The sequence below is a fragment of the Asterias amurensis genome, chromosome 12 (assembly GCF_032118995.1).
Source record: "Asterias amurensis chromosome 12, ASM3211899v1".
In the NCBI taxonomy this organism is placed as follows: domain Eukaryota; kingdom Metazoa; phylum Echinodermata; class Asteroidea; order Forcipulatida; family Asteriidae; genus Asterias; species Asterias amurensis.
The window spans coordinates 6,981,953-6,996,850 of record NC_092659.1 but is presented as its reverse complement, the minus strand read 5'-3'; the positions used below and the strand labels follow the sequence as shown (position 1 = coordinate 6,996,850).

General features: G+C 41.1%; 3 protein-coding genes across 4 annotated transcripts in view; all 3 read left to right on the top strand.

Moving 5' to 3' along the window:
• The first annotated feature begins 1,516 nt into the window (after positions 1-1,516).
• LOC139945501 (uncharacterized) lies at positions 1,517-5,140 on the top strand. Of its 2 annotated transcripts, none has more exons than XM_071942868.1 (3): positions 1,517-1,538; positions 2,087-2,449; positions 3,592-5,140. In XM_071942868.1, the coding sequence occupies exons 2-3, from the start codon at positions 2,098-2,100 to the stop codon at positions 3,939-3,941; spliced, it is 702 nt and encodes a 233-aa protein (XP_071798969.1). In that variant the 5' UTR covers positions 1,517-1,538; positions 2,087-2,097; the 3' UTR covers positions 3,942-5,140. The 2 variants fall into 2 exon arrangements, with proteins under 2 accessions (XP_071798969.1, XP_071798970.1); XM_071942869.1 differs by having other exon boundaries at positions 1,521-1,538; positions 2,090-2,449.
• Positions 5,141-6,802: 1,662 nt separating this feature from the next.
• On the top strand, positions 6,803-11,256 carry LOC139945393 (uncharacterized). The gene is made up of 4 exons (XM_071942741.1): positions 6,803-6,953; positions 7,388-7,457; positions 8,561-9,279; positions 10,197-11,256. The coding sequence occupies exons 1-4, from the start codon at positions 6,803-6,805 to the stop codon at positions 10,544-10,546; spliced, it is 1,290 nt and encodes a 429-aa protein (XP_071798842.1). The 3' UTR covers positions 10,547-11,256.
• A 1,857-nt stretch (positions 11,257-13,113) lies between these two features.
• LOC139945392 (uncharacterized) overlaps positions 13,114-14,898 on the top strand; it is a 35,741-nt gene continuing 33,956 nt past the window's right edge. The window contains exon 1 of the mRNA XM_071942739.1: positions 13,114-13,272. The gene's annotated coding sequence lies outside the window, so the exon portion shown is untranslated. The remainder of the gene's footprint in view (positions 13,273-14,898) is intronic.

Sequence of the window (14,898 nt, the reverse complement as noted above, 5' to 3'; positions counted from 1 at the left end):
AAGTGTGTATCTACTTGCCAGGTAGACTTTGTTCTTAGAGAACTGTCTTGCTGTATTCTACTGCCGCGGAGTAGATAATCGGAGGTTCGGGAGACTTCTCAGTTCTGAAAAGAACTGTCCTGCTTTTTAACTATTACCAGGGGTGGATTTCACAAAGGTAGTCCTAACTTAGGACTAGTCCTAGGCAATGCTAAGAGATAGGACCAGTCCTAAGTTCGGATGAGTTATCGGTCCCAACTTAGGACCAGTCCTATCTCTTAGCATTGCCTAGGACTAGTCCTAAGTTAGGACTACCTTTGTGAAATCCACCCCAGGGCCGATGGTATAGAAAATAGACTGGACTACTGAGTACTACTTTAGCTTATAGAATCGTAATTAACTGTACTGCCGCGGAGTCACCATGTGTGTATCTACTTATTGCCAGGTAGAGTTTGTTCTTAGAATACATGTCCCAACATGACGATGTCATGTTGGGACATGTATTGTCATAAACATAATAAGTGAAGGGTCACATAGCCATGACGCATGGATACATCATGCATATTCAACAACTAGCAGCTTGAGGTGGTATCCTATATACAGGTTTACTACATGCCACTTGCATTAGGTAAAACGGACCCAAAATAATATGACAGATAAACAATACCACTTTATTTCTGACACCAAATAAATTAAATATCGAGATGCCATTTATAGTGGTAACCATAGAGCCACGGCATTTGAAAGTTTGCCACACCATGCCCAATATGGGGGACAGAGGGTACCATAATTCCCCTAAACTTTAACACTATATCATCCACTTGTCCAGAAGAAACCCCATAACAATCATTTGAAGAGTTTATGAGATTGCACACAATGAAGACAAAAATTGCAGAGGGGGGGGGGGGAGACTACCACCATAGAGTGTCATGTTATCGAATTCAAGTTCTGGTGCTAATTCACCGGAGTGTGGGTTCGAATCCCGGTCGTGACACTTGAGCAAGATACTTTACTATAAATGCTTCTCTTCACCCAGGGGTATAAATGGGTACCTGCGAAGGTAGAGGTTGATATTGTGTATGAAAAAGCCACAAGCGCCTTACAGGCAGGTCAGTGGTGTATACTCCAAAGGGAGCTTAGAAACATACAGGGATGTTATTGGCCCCATGACCAGGGCACTAATGTAAAGAGCATTGGCACGCTTATTGTGAAATGCGCTATATAGAAATTTGTTATTATTATTATGTTCCCATATCGAGCACTAAAACCCCCTGCAACAATAGTATGGTTACCGTGATGAATATTGCACGCTTCCTATACAGTGGAATGAGACGAGGACGAGACCTATAATTGACAAGCTCGCCTCTCGCGTCAACAAACGTTCTTGAGGGCACGTCACTGAGGGCCTTATCGTAGATATCTCAATTTGACGTTTATAGTAATAATCACTGTTGCTGTCCGGCTACATGTCAATCATACTGTACACAATTTAAATATAAAACAGAAATCTGCTATTTTGTGGCAGTCTTTTCCGAGAGAATCTGCCAGTATTATACCAAGTAAGTGGACAGCAACCCGGTAGCCCTATTCATTTAATTATTAATTTTTTTGACTGTAAAGCTTATTTTTCATTGCACAATAGCCTCATAGTTTGGTAGCTAATTTGGAACTTGTACCAATTTACTAAACTCTAAGCCCTTTTTTCTTATGCTAACAAAAAAATCAATAGCACATATTGATGTTTTCAAAATGACTGTACCCGCAAGTTTCCTTCTCTAGTTTATGTAAGAGAGTTGTGTGGTAACACCACGTGAATATCTCAGTTTGAATAAGTGTTGGTTCTCAAAGAATCGGTGGTTTTAAGACTTTGAACGTTTAAATCAGTTTCCTCTGGTTGTCTTCAGGAAAAGGCTGTTGAGTTGTCAACCATCGGTTCTTTTTAGAACGACTACTACTCAAAAGAGATACCATGCAAACCGCAAACCTCTTATAATACTTCCACCGTGAAAAGTTTTAAATCCTACTACAGTTTTTCGTATAATCCAAACCTTTCAAAACTTCAAACATCACTAAACGGTACTATCTATTCAAATTGCCCTATCATCAGCAGAAGCAACCATGGCGCTTTACTTGGGCCTATTCCTCCTCATTGTCACCGCTCTTTGCCACTCCGCATCCGGGGCAACAACTCCCAGCGTCTGGCCCAAGGGCACCTACGCCCTCCCCATGCCCGACGTCGGCTGCCAGAACACCCATTACTACTGGAAGACCGGCAGGAGATGGCACGATACCCAGGACCTGTTTGCAAACAACGGGTGGTCCAAACCGCTCGATCTGAGGGGACCATACTACAAGAACAACATGCAGCAGAATTTCTGCGTGAAGACGGACTACCAGACGGCAGACACTGACCCGGAGTGGGGCAAGGGAGAGTACTGTATTTTCAAGAAGGGCAATTTCTGTCCTACTGGTAAGTTTATGGGCGGTCCTGTTGTTAGTTTCTTCCTCTTCCCTTTTTAGTGCAGCCTTCATCATTTGAAGATAAACGAGCTGCCAGACACACCGGGGCGAACCCCATCTCTTCACAAGAAGTGTGTACATGGGTCCGTTCCCCTTTCAAAGTAATGTAGTTTTAGAAAGGGTTCACATTTCCACCTAAAATTTATTGACACTCTGAAAAAAGCCTTCGGCATAAAGCCTTTCGCATTTACTGAAAGCTCACAATTCTATGAAACAAGGGTGCTTTTGTTTTGTTTTCGTTCAATATGTATTGCAACTTCGATTACTGGCTTCAGCTATGCCCCATTTAGCCGTACTTACAACAACGTTAAACAACCAATAAAGGATGATCTCACAATTTCAACTATTACCTTTTTATGGCCAAATAGACATCGTAGATATCGGTTAATAACCAGTTTACTCTCAAAACTTGCATTTAGTAGTAAATAACTCGAGTCAAAAATGCACCCGGCCGCGCGGCTTTTTGAGCCGATAGTCAAAAACGGCTTATCTATTATGACCTCTTGACGCCAGTGACGATTTTTCCCTAATTGGGTTTGAACACAGTTCTCCAGCTTTGGCAAACTAAGGGCACTATTTTCCACATCAAATAACCCTTCATGTTTACCATATTTAACGTGAGGTAAGATACTCGTTATATTTTGTTATGTTTCCAATGGACTGCAGCTATTAGAAAACTGTAATATCTATATATTTGAGATCATCATTTATCGGCTGTTTAAGAACTTGCAAGTGATCTAGCCATAGCCGTTGGCAAGACAATGGTTACGACATTGAAAGATGGCTTGCGCTTGCGAGCGCCGTCCGGACGGATCCGTCAGCTCCTATGGGGCTTCTGTCATGGGGATTTCCTTCCTTTAACCCGTTATCTTGTCTGGTTTTTTAAATAATAAATTTCAGTGTTTTTATTTTGTTCTTCTCTTTAAATCTGAAGTGAAAATAACACATTACAACAAACTATCTGTTTTTTCATTGCATTTATGGCTTTCCAACGTTTTCCATCCAACGGTTGGCAAAAACTCTGTGACGTTGCGATTGGAAGGTCTCCACAGCAAATCGGATTCACTTTATTCTCTGTCATTCTCTACCCAGATTTCAGCGAAGGCTGGATCAAATGGGACGACCAGAACCTCGCCAATCAGAACGACCACGGGGGCGAGCTGCCCGAGGGCGTCTACGACCACAACACGAAGATCTACTTCTGTTGCCGTAGCGACGGAGACGCGGCCACGCCCCTGGTTCTCCCAGTCGACGATCCTTTCTTCCTCTTCAGGAAGAACGGTCATTGCCAGAGCGTTGAGAGGATGATCATGTTGGAGGAGTGGTTCAGGTGGGATGGAGAGGATGACCTAATCGATTTCACCAAGTATGTGGGAGGGGAAGTCCCGGATCTTGACAGCTTTGGCGACAACCATAAACTCATGTATTGCTACTATTACTAATACTGGACCTTTGTCTAAAATTGGCCCAATTTCATAGAGCTGCTTAAGACTTTGGGTAATTTGTGTAGAGGACACAAAACACAATGTCCACAGATTTACATTCAACTTACACGGATTGAAGATAGGGTGGTAGTAGAAAGCTTCCCAAATACTAATCATGGTAAATACGTTGTACCTCCTAAAATAATTGTCGTCTCCTGCAACGGATTTTTTTTTTCGTGACATTGTATTACTCATTTCTCAAAAACTACAGCACCTCATCAGCAAGTAATATTTTAAGGGAAGCTTTATACCATCATAATCTTTAAACCGTGTAAAGTTTACCATAAACCTGTGGACAGTGTGTTGTGTTCTACAAAAGGTAGCCACCAAAACAATATTAAGCAGAAAATTGCTTTAAAGGTTCAAGCAACAATACCCAGGATATCAGTCACATTCTTGCTCTACATGTGAAATTGTACCTTTTCTTAGCTGGTAACACTTCTGGAAAGCATGCTTGTGTTGTGTTTAAAGCTAATATTTGACCTCGGGCAGCTGCTATGAAATTGGATCATGTTGATGACGTCAGTGTTTATTTACAGAAAAACTGGAAACCGTTAGTTCTGGTGCTTATCTGTCGAAAAGGCAGTGCCCAGTTACAACACTATAGGCGTGTCAGCCCCAGTCCCAATGCAAAAATGTTCCATTTTACTGACACACCCTCTAAATAAAAATAAAAGATTCCAGCTCAATAAGAGATCCCCCTTCGATTTATGTGGAAAAATCCAGTCTATAGGATATCGAGGACTCAGGTCATTGCACTTTTGAGAAACTGCCGAAATAAACAAACGGTCATGAATAATGGCACATTCCTTCATCAAGGGTTGCAATGTACAAAGAAACCATGAAGTCATCAGTGGGGTCTATTGAAGAAATCAAAACTAGTTAATTAAAAAAAAGGAATCATGTTTAAAATAGACGTAATTAAGTTTGCCTTAATGTCTAGTTGATTGTTATGAAATTTAATTATGTTTGCTATGCTATGGAATTACGTGATAAAACGATTGATAACATTTTTGAGTTCATCCCTCTCTAATTAAAAACAAATTGGTGAGGGAGGGGGTTTTCAATAGCGTTGTTTGTAAAAGTAACTGCTCATTCCTAAAGGAGTTGTGACACACATTTTGTTGAACCGAACAAATACAATAATATTTCAAGACATTGATGTTTCCATTGACTTAATAAAACAAATGTATAAGAAAGAGTTTTAAATTCGTGTTTTCTTTCAAGTTTAATGTCCGGAAAGCTCTACTTCCCCATAATGTGCTGTTTAGCGTAGACTTTAAGCAATCTGGCAGAAGACCAAGAGAGGGCGCACTACACCATGGTAATAATCAAAGAGTTATCTAATGGTTGCACCACACTTAAGATGATTCATATGCCGAGCTAATTATAATTTATGTGTAAACCCACATTTACTTACTTTTGAAATTATGTTTTGGGGGTCATGCATTTAATAGATTTAATATTTTTAGGAGATTTGATAAATTTAGGCTCTTCAGTTTCTGACGTCAACTTCGAGGCTCATATCCTTGCGGATTTAAGACAGGGACCCAGTGTAGACGCTACCGAGCTTGACATTGGTGATGGACATGGGGCATAATGGTTAACCCCCCCCCCCCCCCCACCCGCTCTATAAGCCATTTTGAGGTACGGTGGACACATTACCAGCGCTTTATTTGGTATGGGTAAAAATGTCTGAATACACCCAAACCGAACGGTTCATTCCTATGGTGTCCACCAAACTTGTGTATTCATTATCTGCTTGGAATCTCATGAATTCTTTAAATGGTTTTATGGGGGTATACTTCATATAACTATAACTAATATAAAAGGGAAAAGGTGCGTTTAAGTAGGGGAACATGGGGATACCAATAGTCTGAACATATGACGTCACACTTCGAGGCTCGTCAGCTACGCCAGAGAGTGGCCATGGCCTCAAGTCTGCATCAATATTTTACGGTCACGTGGTACGGATGTCACCGTTGATCTCGCATTTATGTTCGCATTCAAATTCTACGCACACGTTGACATACAAAGCATCATCATATCACTATTTTGGATGTACATGCACTGTAATTCTTTACGTTGTATCAATGGTATCGCTGGTTCTGTGAAACCAGGTGTGCGTTTTGGCATCGTCACCGCGGTTCAACCGAACACGCGAAATCGCTCAACCGATGACCAATGTTTCTGGTTGGGGTCGCCAAAACGCACTCCAATTGGCTTTCATTGTGACCCTCTTGTGGATAGGGGACCAGTCTAGGGTAGTCCGACCCACTGCCCCCGTTTATGGCATGATATCATTTATAGAATGGTAGAAAGGTACTTGCTTTTCAGAACCAGCGATTTCATTGCATACATTATTTAATTGGATAAACCTGCAGTGACATAGTGTTTTGATTGGTCTGCGGTGATGTGGGTGCAGCTAAACCAACATCACCTTGGACCAACCAAAACACAGAATTGAAAACACAGAATTGAAAGCTTTCTTTCGGGTCGTCTCCATGCTGTGTGAACTGTGTATTATGTACAGTGCGTGTAATGTTGTTCTACATGTATGTAGGATTTGACTGCGTATCTCCACGCGGAATGAATGTAGGTGAAAGGTGAAGATACACGGGGATTGACCAAGGCTGTAAGGCCACTACCTGGCCTGATTCACGGGCCTCGAAGCGTGAAGTCAGAAGTCCAGGCTAGGCTCGGTTCGGCTGGCCCTCATAGTCGTGTCACTACCCCCTCCCCGTATCAAGTGCGGACGTGGAATGATCTACGTCTGCACTTGATAAGGGGGGGGGGGGGGGGGGTATGGTGACACGACCATGGACAGCTGGCACGGGCCTCAGACACATGCCAAATCCATCACGAATGTCAAGATAACTTCAGACTCAAATCTTGCCCACTCCGTCGATCGACCCAAAATAAAAATAATAAGTAACCGCGTTGACCCAGTATATATGGCACTCTGGAACAGTGAGAATGACAACCTGCTGTTTCAAACTGATGAAGCCAACTTAAAAAAAAAACATGTTTAGAGGCCATCTCGTTTTTGTGAGTGTTTTTTAACGATCCATAAAAAATAAAAATAAAAATAGCCCGGCCGGTTGTCTTAAAAAATGTGTCGGCCATAAAGGGGGGAGGGGGGAAGGGACGCTACACGTTTTTATTTTCATTATTCCCAAAGCAATCCCTCAATCAAGATTATTCAAAAAATAATGTCATCACGATAAGGGAAAAAGAGGTTAAAATATAAAGCTATCAAATTAATTAGTAAGTCATTGATCGTCATTTTACTGATTACTTTATACATCCATTATCAAGGAATGCGTTTTAGATGAAATAACTTATGTGATTATCAAAGTGATGTTGTACATATAAACTTGTTCTGCAATAAATTTTATCCTCAGTTCACGAAGTGGCTAGCTGGCTGATGAAAGGTGCGTTCAAATTTAGAAACGTCGCAGGGAATACAGGTAGGTGTGTACAGACTGGATTTTTTTTCGTTAAAGCCATTGGACACTTTCGGTTCAGAAAAAAAAAAAATCACAGATTTACAAATCACTTACAGGGTTTACAGAAGGCAATGGTGAAAGACTTCTCTTGAAATATTATTCCATGAAATGCTTTACTTTTTGAAAAAACAGCAAAACAATACAAATTCTCGTTAACGAGAATTACGGATTTATTTTAAACACATGCCATGACACGGCGAAACGCGCGGAAACAAGGGTGGGTTTTTCCATTGTTTTTCTCCCGACTCCGATGACCGATTGAGCCTAATTTTTTACAGGTTTGTTATTTGATATAGAATTTGTGGTACACAAAGTGTGGGCCTTGGACCGAAAGGGTCCAATTACCGAAAGGGTCCAATGGCTTTAACAACATAATTTTACAATACAGGCACTAGACACCTTTGGTGAAAATTGTCAAAGACCAGTATTCTCACTTGTGGTGTATCTCAACATTTGCATCAAATAACCAACCTGATGGGAAATGTTTTGCTCAATTGGTCTTCGAAGTTGCAAGAGAATAATGAGCGGAGAAAAAACACTGTTTTTTTGCACTAGTTTGATTTCGAATTCCTAATAAAAGGCTTCAGGCCTGAATGTTTTCAAAATTTAAGAGAGAAATTATCTTTTTTTTTCAAAATTATTTTACTTTAAAGTGAAGTTAATCTCACAATGGCGTATATTATCAACACGTCTCTTTTGCTCGTTACCAAACGTAAGTTGTTATGCTAACAATGATTTTAAGTAAGTCTGAGTACCAAACTTGTCCAGTGCCTTTAAGTGGTTGTTGAAGACGTTTCATACTGAAAAGGGTATCGTATATTCTAAGAAATATTATTTATCCCCGATGCAAACTTCAACTCCGTTGAAACCTTGCGGTACCCTTTGCTGAAACATTCTTACATTGACAGGAAGATTCGGTATATAATAATCATAAACGATACCACAGAATGCCTCAAGAATTTTTCCTGAGAAGGGTACATTTTGTGATATTTGAGGACTTGGAAATAACCACGGTTCACTATACTTTACACGTGCTTAACTATGTGTCTTGTTTATTGTATCAAACAGCATGATGCAGGTTCGTGTGAGTGTATACTTGGCCGTTGCCGCCTGGCTTTGCATCCTGGTAACGGGTCAGTCAACAGTGTCGTACATGACGACCTTGGGGAGTATCCCAACAAAAGTTCCACCGACAACCCCTGGCAAGCTCCCAACTAAGGTTCCACCGACTATTCCCCCCAAACCACCCACAGAGGCTCCTATGACAACCCACAAACTACTCACTGAGGCTCCTATGACAACCCACAAACTACTCACTGAGGCTCCTATGACAACCCACAAACTACTCACTGAGGCCCCACACATGACTCCTAAACCACCCACAGAGGCTCCCCCAAAACCACCCACAGAGGCTCCAACGGCTCCCCCAAAACCACCTACTGATGCTCCCACGGCTCCCCCAAAACCACCCACAGAAGCCCCACCCACCACACCGATCAAACCCCACATTGCTTGGCCCAAAGGAACCTACGCTCTCCCTAAGCCAGTGTCCCTATGCCCGTACAACCACTACAACTGGAAGACGGGATTCAGGTACCACGACACACAAGACACATTGCCAAACAATCAATGGTCGGATCCCCTGCATCTTCTCGGCCCGTACTATCACAATAACATGCAGCAAAACTTCTGCGTGAAGACGGACTACCAGACGTCCGCGCTTGACCCTGAGTGGGAGAAAGGAAACTACTGCATCATGAAGAAAGGGGAACACTGTCCTAACAAGGGTGAGACCATCCCAATCTTGTGTCGTAGTTTCACTGAAAGTCACGCAAACTTCACACAACATAATAGCAAAGGATATACACTCTCAAAAATAAATAATAAAGAAACATTTATAAAGCGCCTTATGCAAAGCCTCAAAGTGCTGTACACAAACATAAAAATCAGCTGAATCATCCATTTCACCTGACAACTCACACCTGGTATCTTCATGTAAACAAACAGTTGACCATACACTCCCCAGTAGGGCTGCTGACTTCCCCAGACAGATTTAAAGCTTGACACCCGTTATTAAGTTTGATGTCCCAAGTAATTCAATTTAAACACACCTAATCTGTGAAAATGATGTTGAATTAAAAAAAAAAAAAAAAACGCACGTATCTACACAACAAGGTACTCAAGGCGCTGAGTATAAACAAACTTTCAGAGAGAAATTTTATTGCCGTGATGAATTCTGAGACCCAATTATTTAGCACCTAAGGGTTTACGAAGGTGCTATGGTGCATACAGCAGCCACAGCCAGGAACACCGGGGCGAACCCCTTCTCTTTTCGATAAGTGCACTGGGTTATTTACATGCATTTACAACACATGGAACCAACGGCTTTACGTCCCACCGAAGGACGAAGCAATGGTTTCTAAAGTGCCTTGCTTAAGGCATAAGTGTCACGGCTGGGGATTCGAACCCACACTCAATGGACTACGGTGATTATTCAGTGTGTTTCATTTAATGGAAGAAATAAAAGATAAACATTTGAAAACTCAAGTAGGATAGTAAACTTTGCATGGTGGAACACGATATAGTAAGATATGCGGTAACACAATGTAATCGATTGTCGAGTTGAAACCTATACTGTTCTTTTCAGAACCACCGCAACTCAAACCTATCATTAATTTTGTTTCTTTGTTTTATTATCTAATAGGCTTCAACGAAGGCTGGATCAAATGGGACGACCAGAACCTCTTCAATAAAAACAAACACGGCGGTGTGATGCCAGAGGGCGTCTACGACCGCAACACAAAGATCTACTTCTGCTGCAGGGAGGATGGCGACGTGACCACGCCCATAGTTCTCCCTTCAGAAGAACCGTTCTTTCTTTTCCGAAAGCACAACACTTGCCAGCGCGTCTTGGGCATGAAGGTACACGAGGAATGGTTCAAGTGGGATGGGGAGGACGATTTCATAGACTTTACTAAGTACCGCGAGGGTTCCGTCCCGGATTTGGAGAGCAAAGGAGATAATCATAAAATAATGTACTGTTATTACAGCTAAGCGTTTTATTTTTGTTCAAATTCAAATTGGCATTCAGTACCTGGTGAATATAAAGAAAGAAAACAATGGGAGACTTTTTGAAAGCTCTGCCACTAGAGGGCAGCAGACCTACCAGGCAAGGGTGCACAACTCCTATAGCAAACAATGGTAAATGCTAAAAATGCAAAAATACTCAAAAAATATTTAGAAGTCTCTCAGCCTCTTGAAAACTAAATCAGATAGATTGTCATACACTAAACTTCAGATTTCTTCTCAATTTTTTTGTAGGCCAGCATTTTGGAATTTTTGCTAATTACCCTAGAAGAAACACTCCCAAAAACTCATGCACACCACTTGTTATCCTTGGGGAACTCGTGTCCGGTACGTCCTGTTCCAGAACAGTGCGGTTTATGCTGGCATTGTGTTACGAAAAACAAAATACAGTTTGGCTAAATCTAAATACAAAATCAAAAACACGCAAAACACAAGGTATTTGCTGTCAGTGACCGTCACTCATGCTTCTCCTATTCCTAAGTTGTTGACATTACCTGGTGAAGAGCGCCCTCTCTTAGTGAATGGCAGATAGTCTAAAGTTTCCCATTACGAATTAAGAACAAATAATATGGCGAATAAAATACAACAGAGAAGTGGTTGAGAAAAAAAAAAGTCAATAAAACAATTTATGCCTATTAATGGTATATTTATTTTATTAATATTGATTAAAAAGCCACCTAGAGTAAAAACTACTGAGTTGTTGTCTTTAATTGATCTGTCATTTTCGTTTAACACATTTGTGCTTACGGGTAAACAGCTTTAAGAAACTGGGCACTGGCCAAATTGCATGGCTCTGAAAAGAATCGGCGCTTACGGGCTTACGGAAGCAGGTATTGCACTAGACTGGGCCCATGTCTTTATCCGCAGGGATAAAGACAGGTACCTGCTACTCAGATCCAGCGATTCCATTGTATACCATGATATCATTGGATAAATGCAGTGACTAAAAGCTAAAAGTTTATGTGTTTGGGTGGGTTCAATTGGCTTCCCTTGGTCGACCCCGACGTTCGAATAGCTTTGACGTCGTTTCAAGGGTGCACCCAGGTCAGCCCGCCCCCACAGCGCCCTGCTTTTGGAGTGGGTCATTTGGGCTTGGCCCGATGTGCATGACATCACCACGAGAGGGTGAGTGGTCGTTCGATTAGCTCTTGTCAGGGGCTCAGTGAGCACCGCGGGGTAGACGCAGGAAAGCTTATCGAACATGGGTGCCATAGTTGGTGTAGAATTTGATGACTGCGTATTCTCTGTGTGAAATGGATGTAGGTCAAAGGTGAAGATACACCGGCTAGAGACCGGTCTCTAGCGTTATTCACGAGCCTCGAAGTGTGACGTCAGATGTTCAGCAAGAAATGTAGGTTTGTGCACGTGCGTACTCCACGTTACTTGGCATAGAATTATACGTGTAACCGGGGGAAATGGAACACTTAAAAAAACTAACGACTTAAGTCGATAAACACACTAACTGTTGAGGTATTCGCTTGAACAAATGAGAACAACCAAGATCGGGTAGGGAAAAGACGCGAGGAAATGCAAAAAATAGGAACAGTGACTCAAAATGTTGGTTTCTTAAATAAAACATTAAAGTTATCTTTATTGATTATAAACCAAACATCAAAAGCAGTATATGAAAACATTTAGACCGAAATGGATGATCTCAACATATGCATAAAATAACACACATGTGAAAATTTGAGCTCAATTGGTCGTCGAAGATGCGAGATGACTATGCATTCGGATGCTTGATTTCGAGATCTCAAATTCTAAATCTGAGGTCTTGAGATCAAACTCGTGGAAAATTACTTCTTTCTCGAAAAATACATCCCTTCAGAGGGAGCCGTTTCTCACAATGTTTTATACTATCAACCTCTCCCCGTTATTCGTTACCAAGTGACGATTTATTCTAATAATGATTTTGAGTAGCTACCAATAGTCCATAATAGCAGAGTATGCAGGCAATAAAATAAAATCTTGAGCAGAGAGATAAAACACATGGATTTACACCTCTATACGCTAATACACAGCTAGCACAGATATTCGGCGCTTACGCGTAAGGACTCGGCGTTAAGCAGAGTCATGAAATTGGTTGTCTAATGTTTAGAATGTTCAGACAGCGTACATCAGCAGAGAACCAACGCACAACTCAACTCACATGGCCCTGGCCGGGAATCGAACCGGGGTCACCTTGGTGAGAGGCAAGCGCTTAACACACAAGCCAACCGTACCACGAACCCGAACTGGTTTAGAATTAGACCGACCCGCTGGACGGTTTGAGGCTTTGGGTTTAGACCCATCCGGTCTAACTATTTTTGCGTTCAGACGCACAAAAGTTGAACCCGAACCGGTCCAGGTTGAGTTAGACCAACTTTAGTACATACGGCGTGTGAACGATTGCATAATGTTCAGGATAGTTCATTTATGGTTTCAAGTTAAGTGCCCTTTTCTGTTTACTTTTCCTCCTAAAGCTGTTTTATAGCACCCCTGGATTTTTTTATTTTCTGAAAAAGTCTTTGGTACTACAAGTTAACAGTTTCTTAATCCTTTGTGGTGGAGTCACGCATTCAGTACATGTACATTGTAACATTCAGATAGCAGCCTGTCAGCGAAGGAGGAATACTGCACACTGTGTTCTCTCATCAACAAGTTCTAGTTTCTACTTAGCATTTCCAAGTGTATTTTCTCCTATTTTGGACTCGGTAAGCATAGTATATTTTCATTTGTTATTGTAGAATTTGAAAAAAAGTACACCGACGCGGTAGGGTTAGAATTGGGCATGTAATGGGCTTACCGCAGCTTGGCCCACAAGCAAAGTGCGAAGTTCGTGAAAATTGCGTTTTGGACGATCTTTCCCCTTAATTTGTACCCTTAAGGTGTTTTCATCAATAGCAAATTTCATGGATTACTAACCTGAGGATCATGTTTTCCCCTTCAAATTGGTGGCCTTCAAGTACAGTGTGAATTTGATATAAAAGTGTGTGTGTGTGGGGGGGGGGGGGGGGGGGGTTGTATGGAATTTGTAAAAACAAATTCTGATGATAATGTAATTCAATCTAACAACGCTGTTTTTATTGGAAACTACTCGGGAAGTGGATAAGCTGATAAAATTTAGTTATTTGGTTTATAAATAATATAGTACAACATTTCTATAAACCAGGGCCCAATTGCATAGAGCTGCTAAGCAAACAAAATTGCTCAGCATGACATTTTTTGCCTTGATAAAAAAACAGGATTACCAACCAAATTTCAACGTGATTTTCATGATAAGCAAACAACAGCTGACCAGTACTAAGCAATATGCCAAAAATTGAAATTTGGTTGGTAATTATGTTTTTGCCAAGGAACGTGTGGTACCGCCGCTCTAGACCGTTGGCTTCGTGTAAAGTTGAATCATTGGAGACAAGAATTGTGAATAATTCTACCCGTTTTCATTTACCGTCTGTGGTGTTTTACTGAGAAACATCATGGCATATTTTTTTTTTTTTTTTTTTTTTTTGACATTCCGGTCACTAGCAGTGGTTCAAAATTTGGGTATTAGCACACGAGGATGGTTCGTATTCAATTGTGTTTTTCGATTTGGTGAGCACAAGTGTACACAATTTTTATCAGGTCTCAAACAAGTTGTTTTTCTGTATTATATCCATACGACATACGACACCATGGTTGAGTGAAGAACCAAGTGCGCATGCGCAAACTCACATACGCCAGGTCGCCCATTGTCTGTATAAGGTATGTCGGTGATTACAAGGTGTTGTTAAACGACCGCGGTACCGCAGGTTTGACTTTTGAAGTCCCTTAGTTCGAGCTCCTTCTATTCCTTCCTCCATGCTCCACCTGCCCCCTACCCCCTTACACCATATCATACGTAAAACATCAGCCGCACTTTCATACTTTGCGTTCGTCCATCCTCTTTTTTTTTCAAAGAAATGATGTGAAATATATATAATTTTGAAATACGAAGATGAAACAAAAATAACGCCCTTAGTATACAGATCACCGGACCCCCCCCCCCAAAAAAAAAAAAAATAAAAAAAAATAAAAATAAAATAAAAATAAAATAAAATAAAAAATTGCGTCAGAAAATGTGTAGCCCTTTGCGTTCGTCCACCCTCCTTTTTTCAAAGAAATGGTGTGAAATATATATAATTTCGAAATACGAAGAAGAAACAAAAATAACGCCCTTAGTATACAGATCACCGGACCCCCCCCCCCCTCCAAAAAAAATAAAAAATAAAAAAGAAAACAAAATTGCGTCAGAAAATGTGTAGCCCGATATATACAGGCACCTGGGAGTTGTTTTCACACAAACATTGGGCCAGATAAAT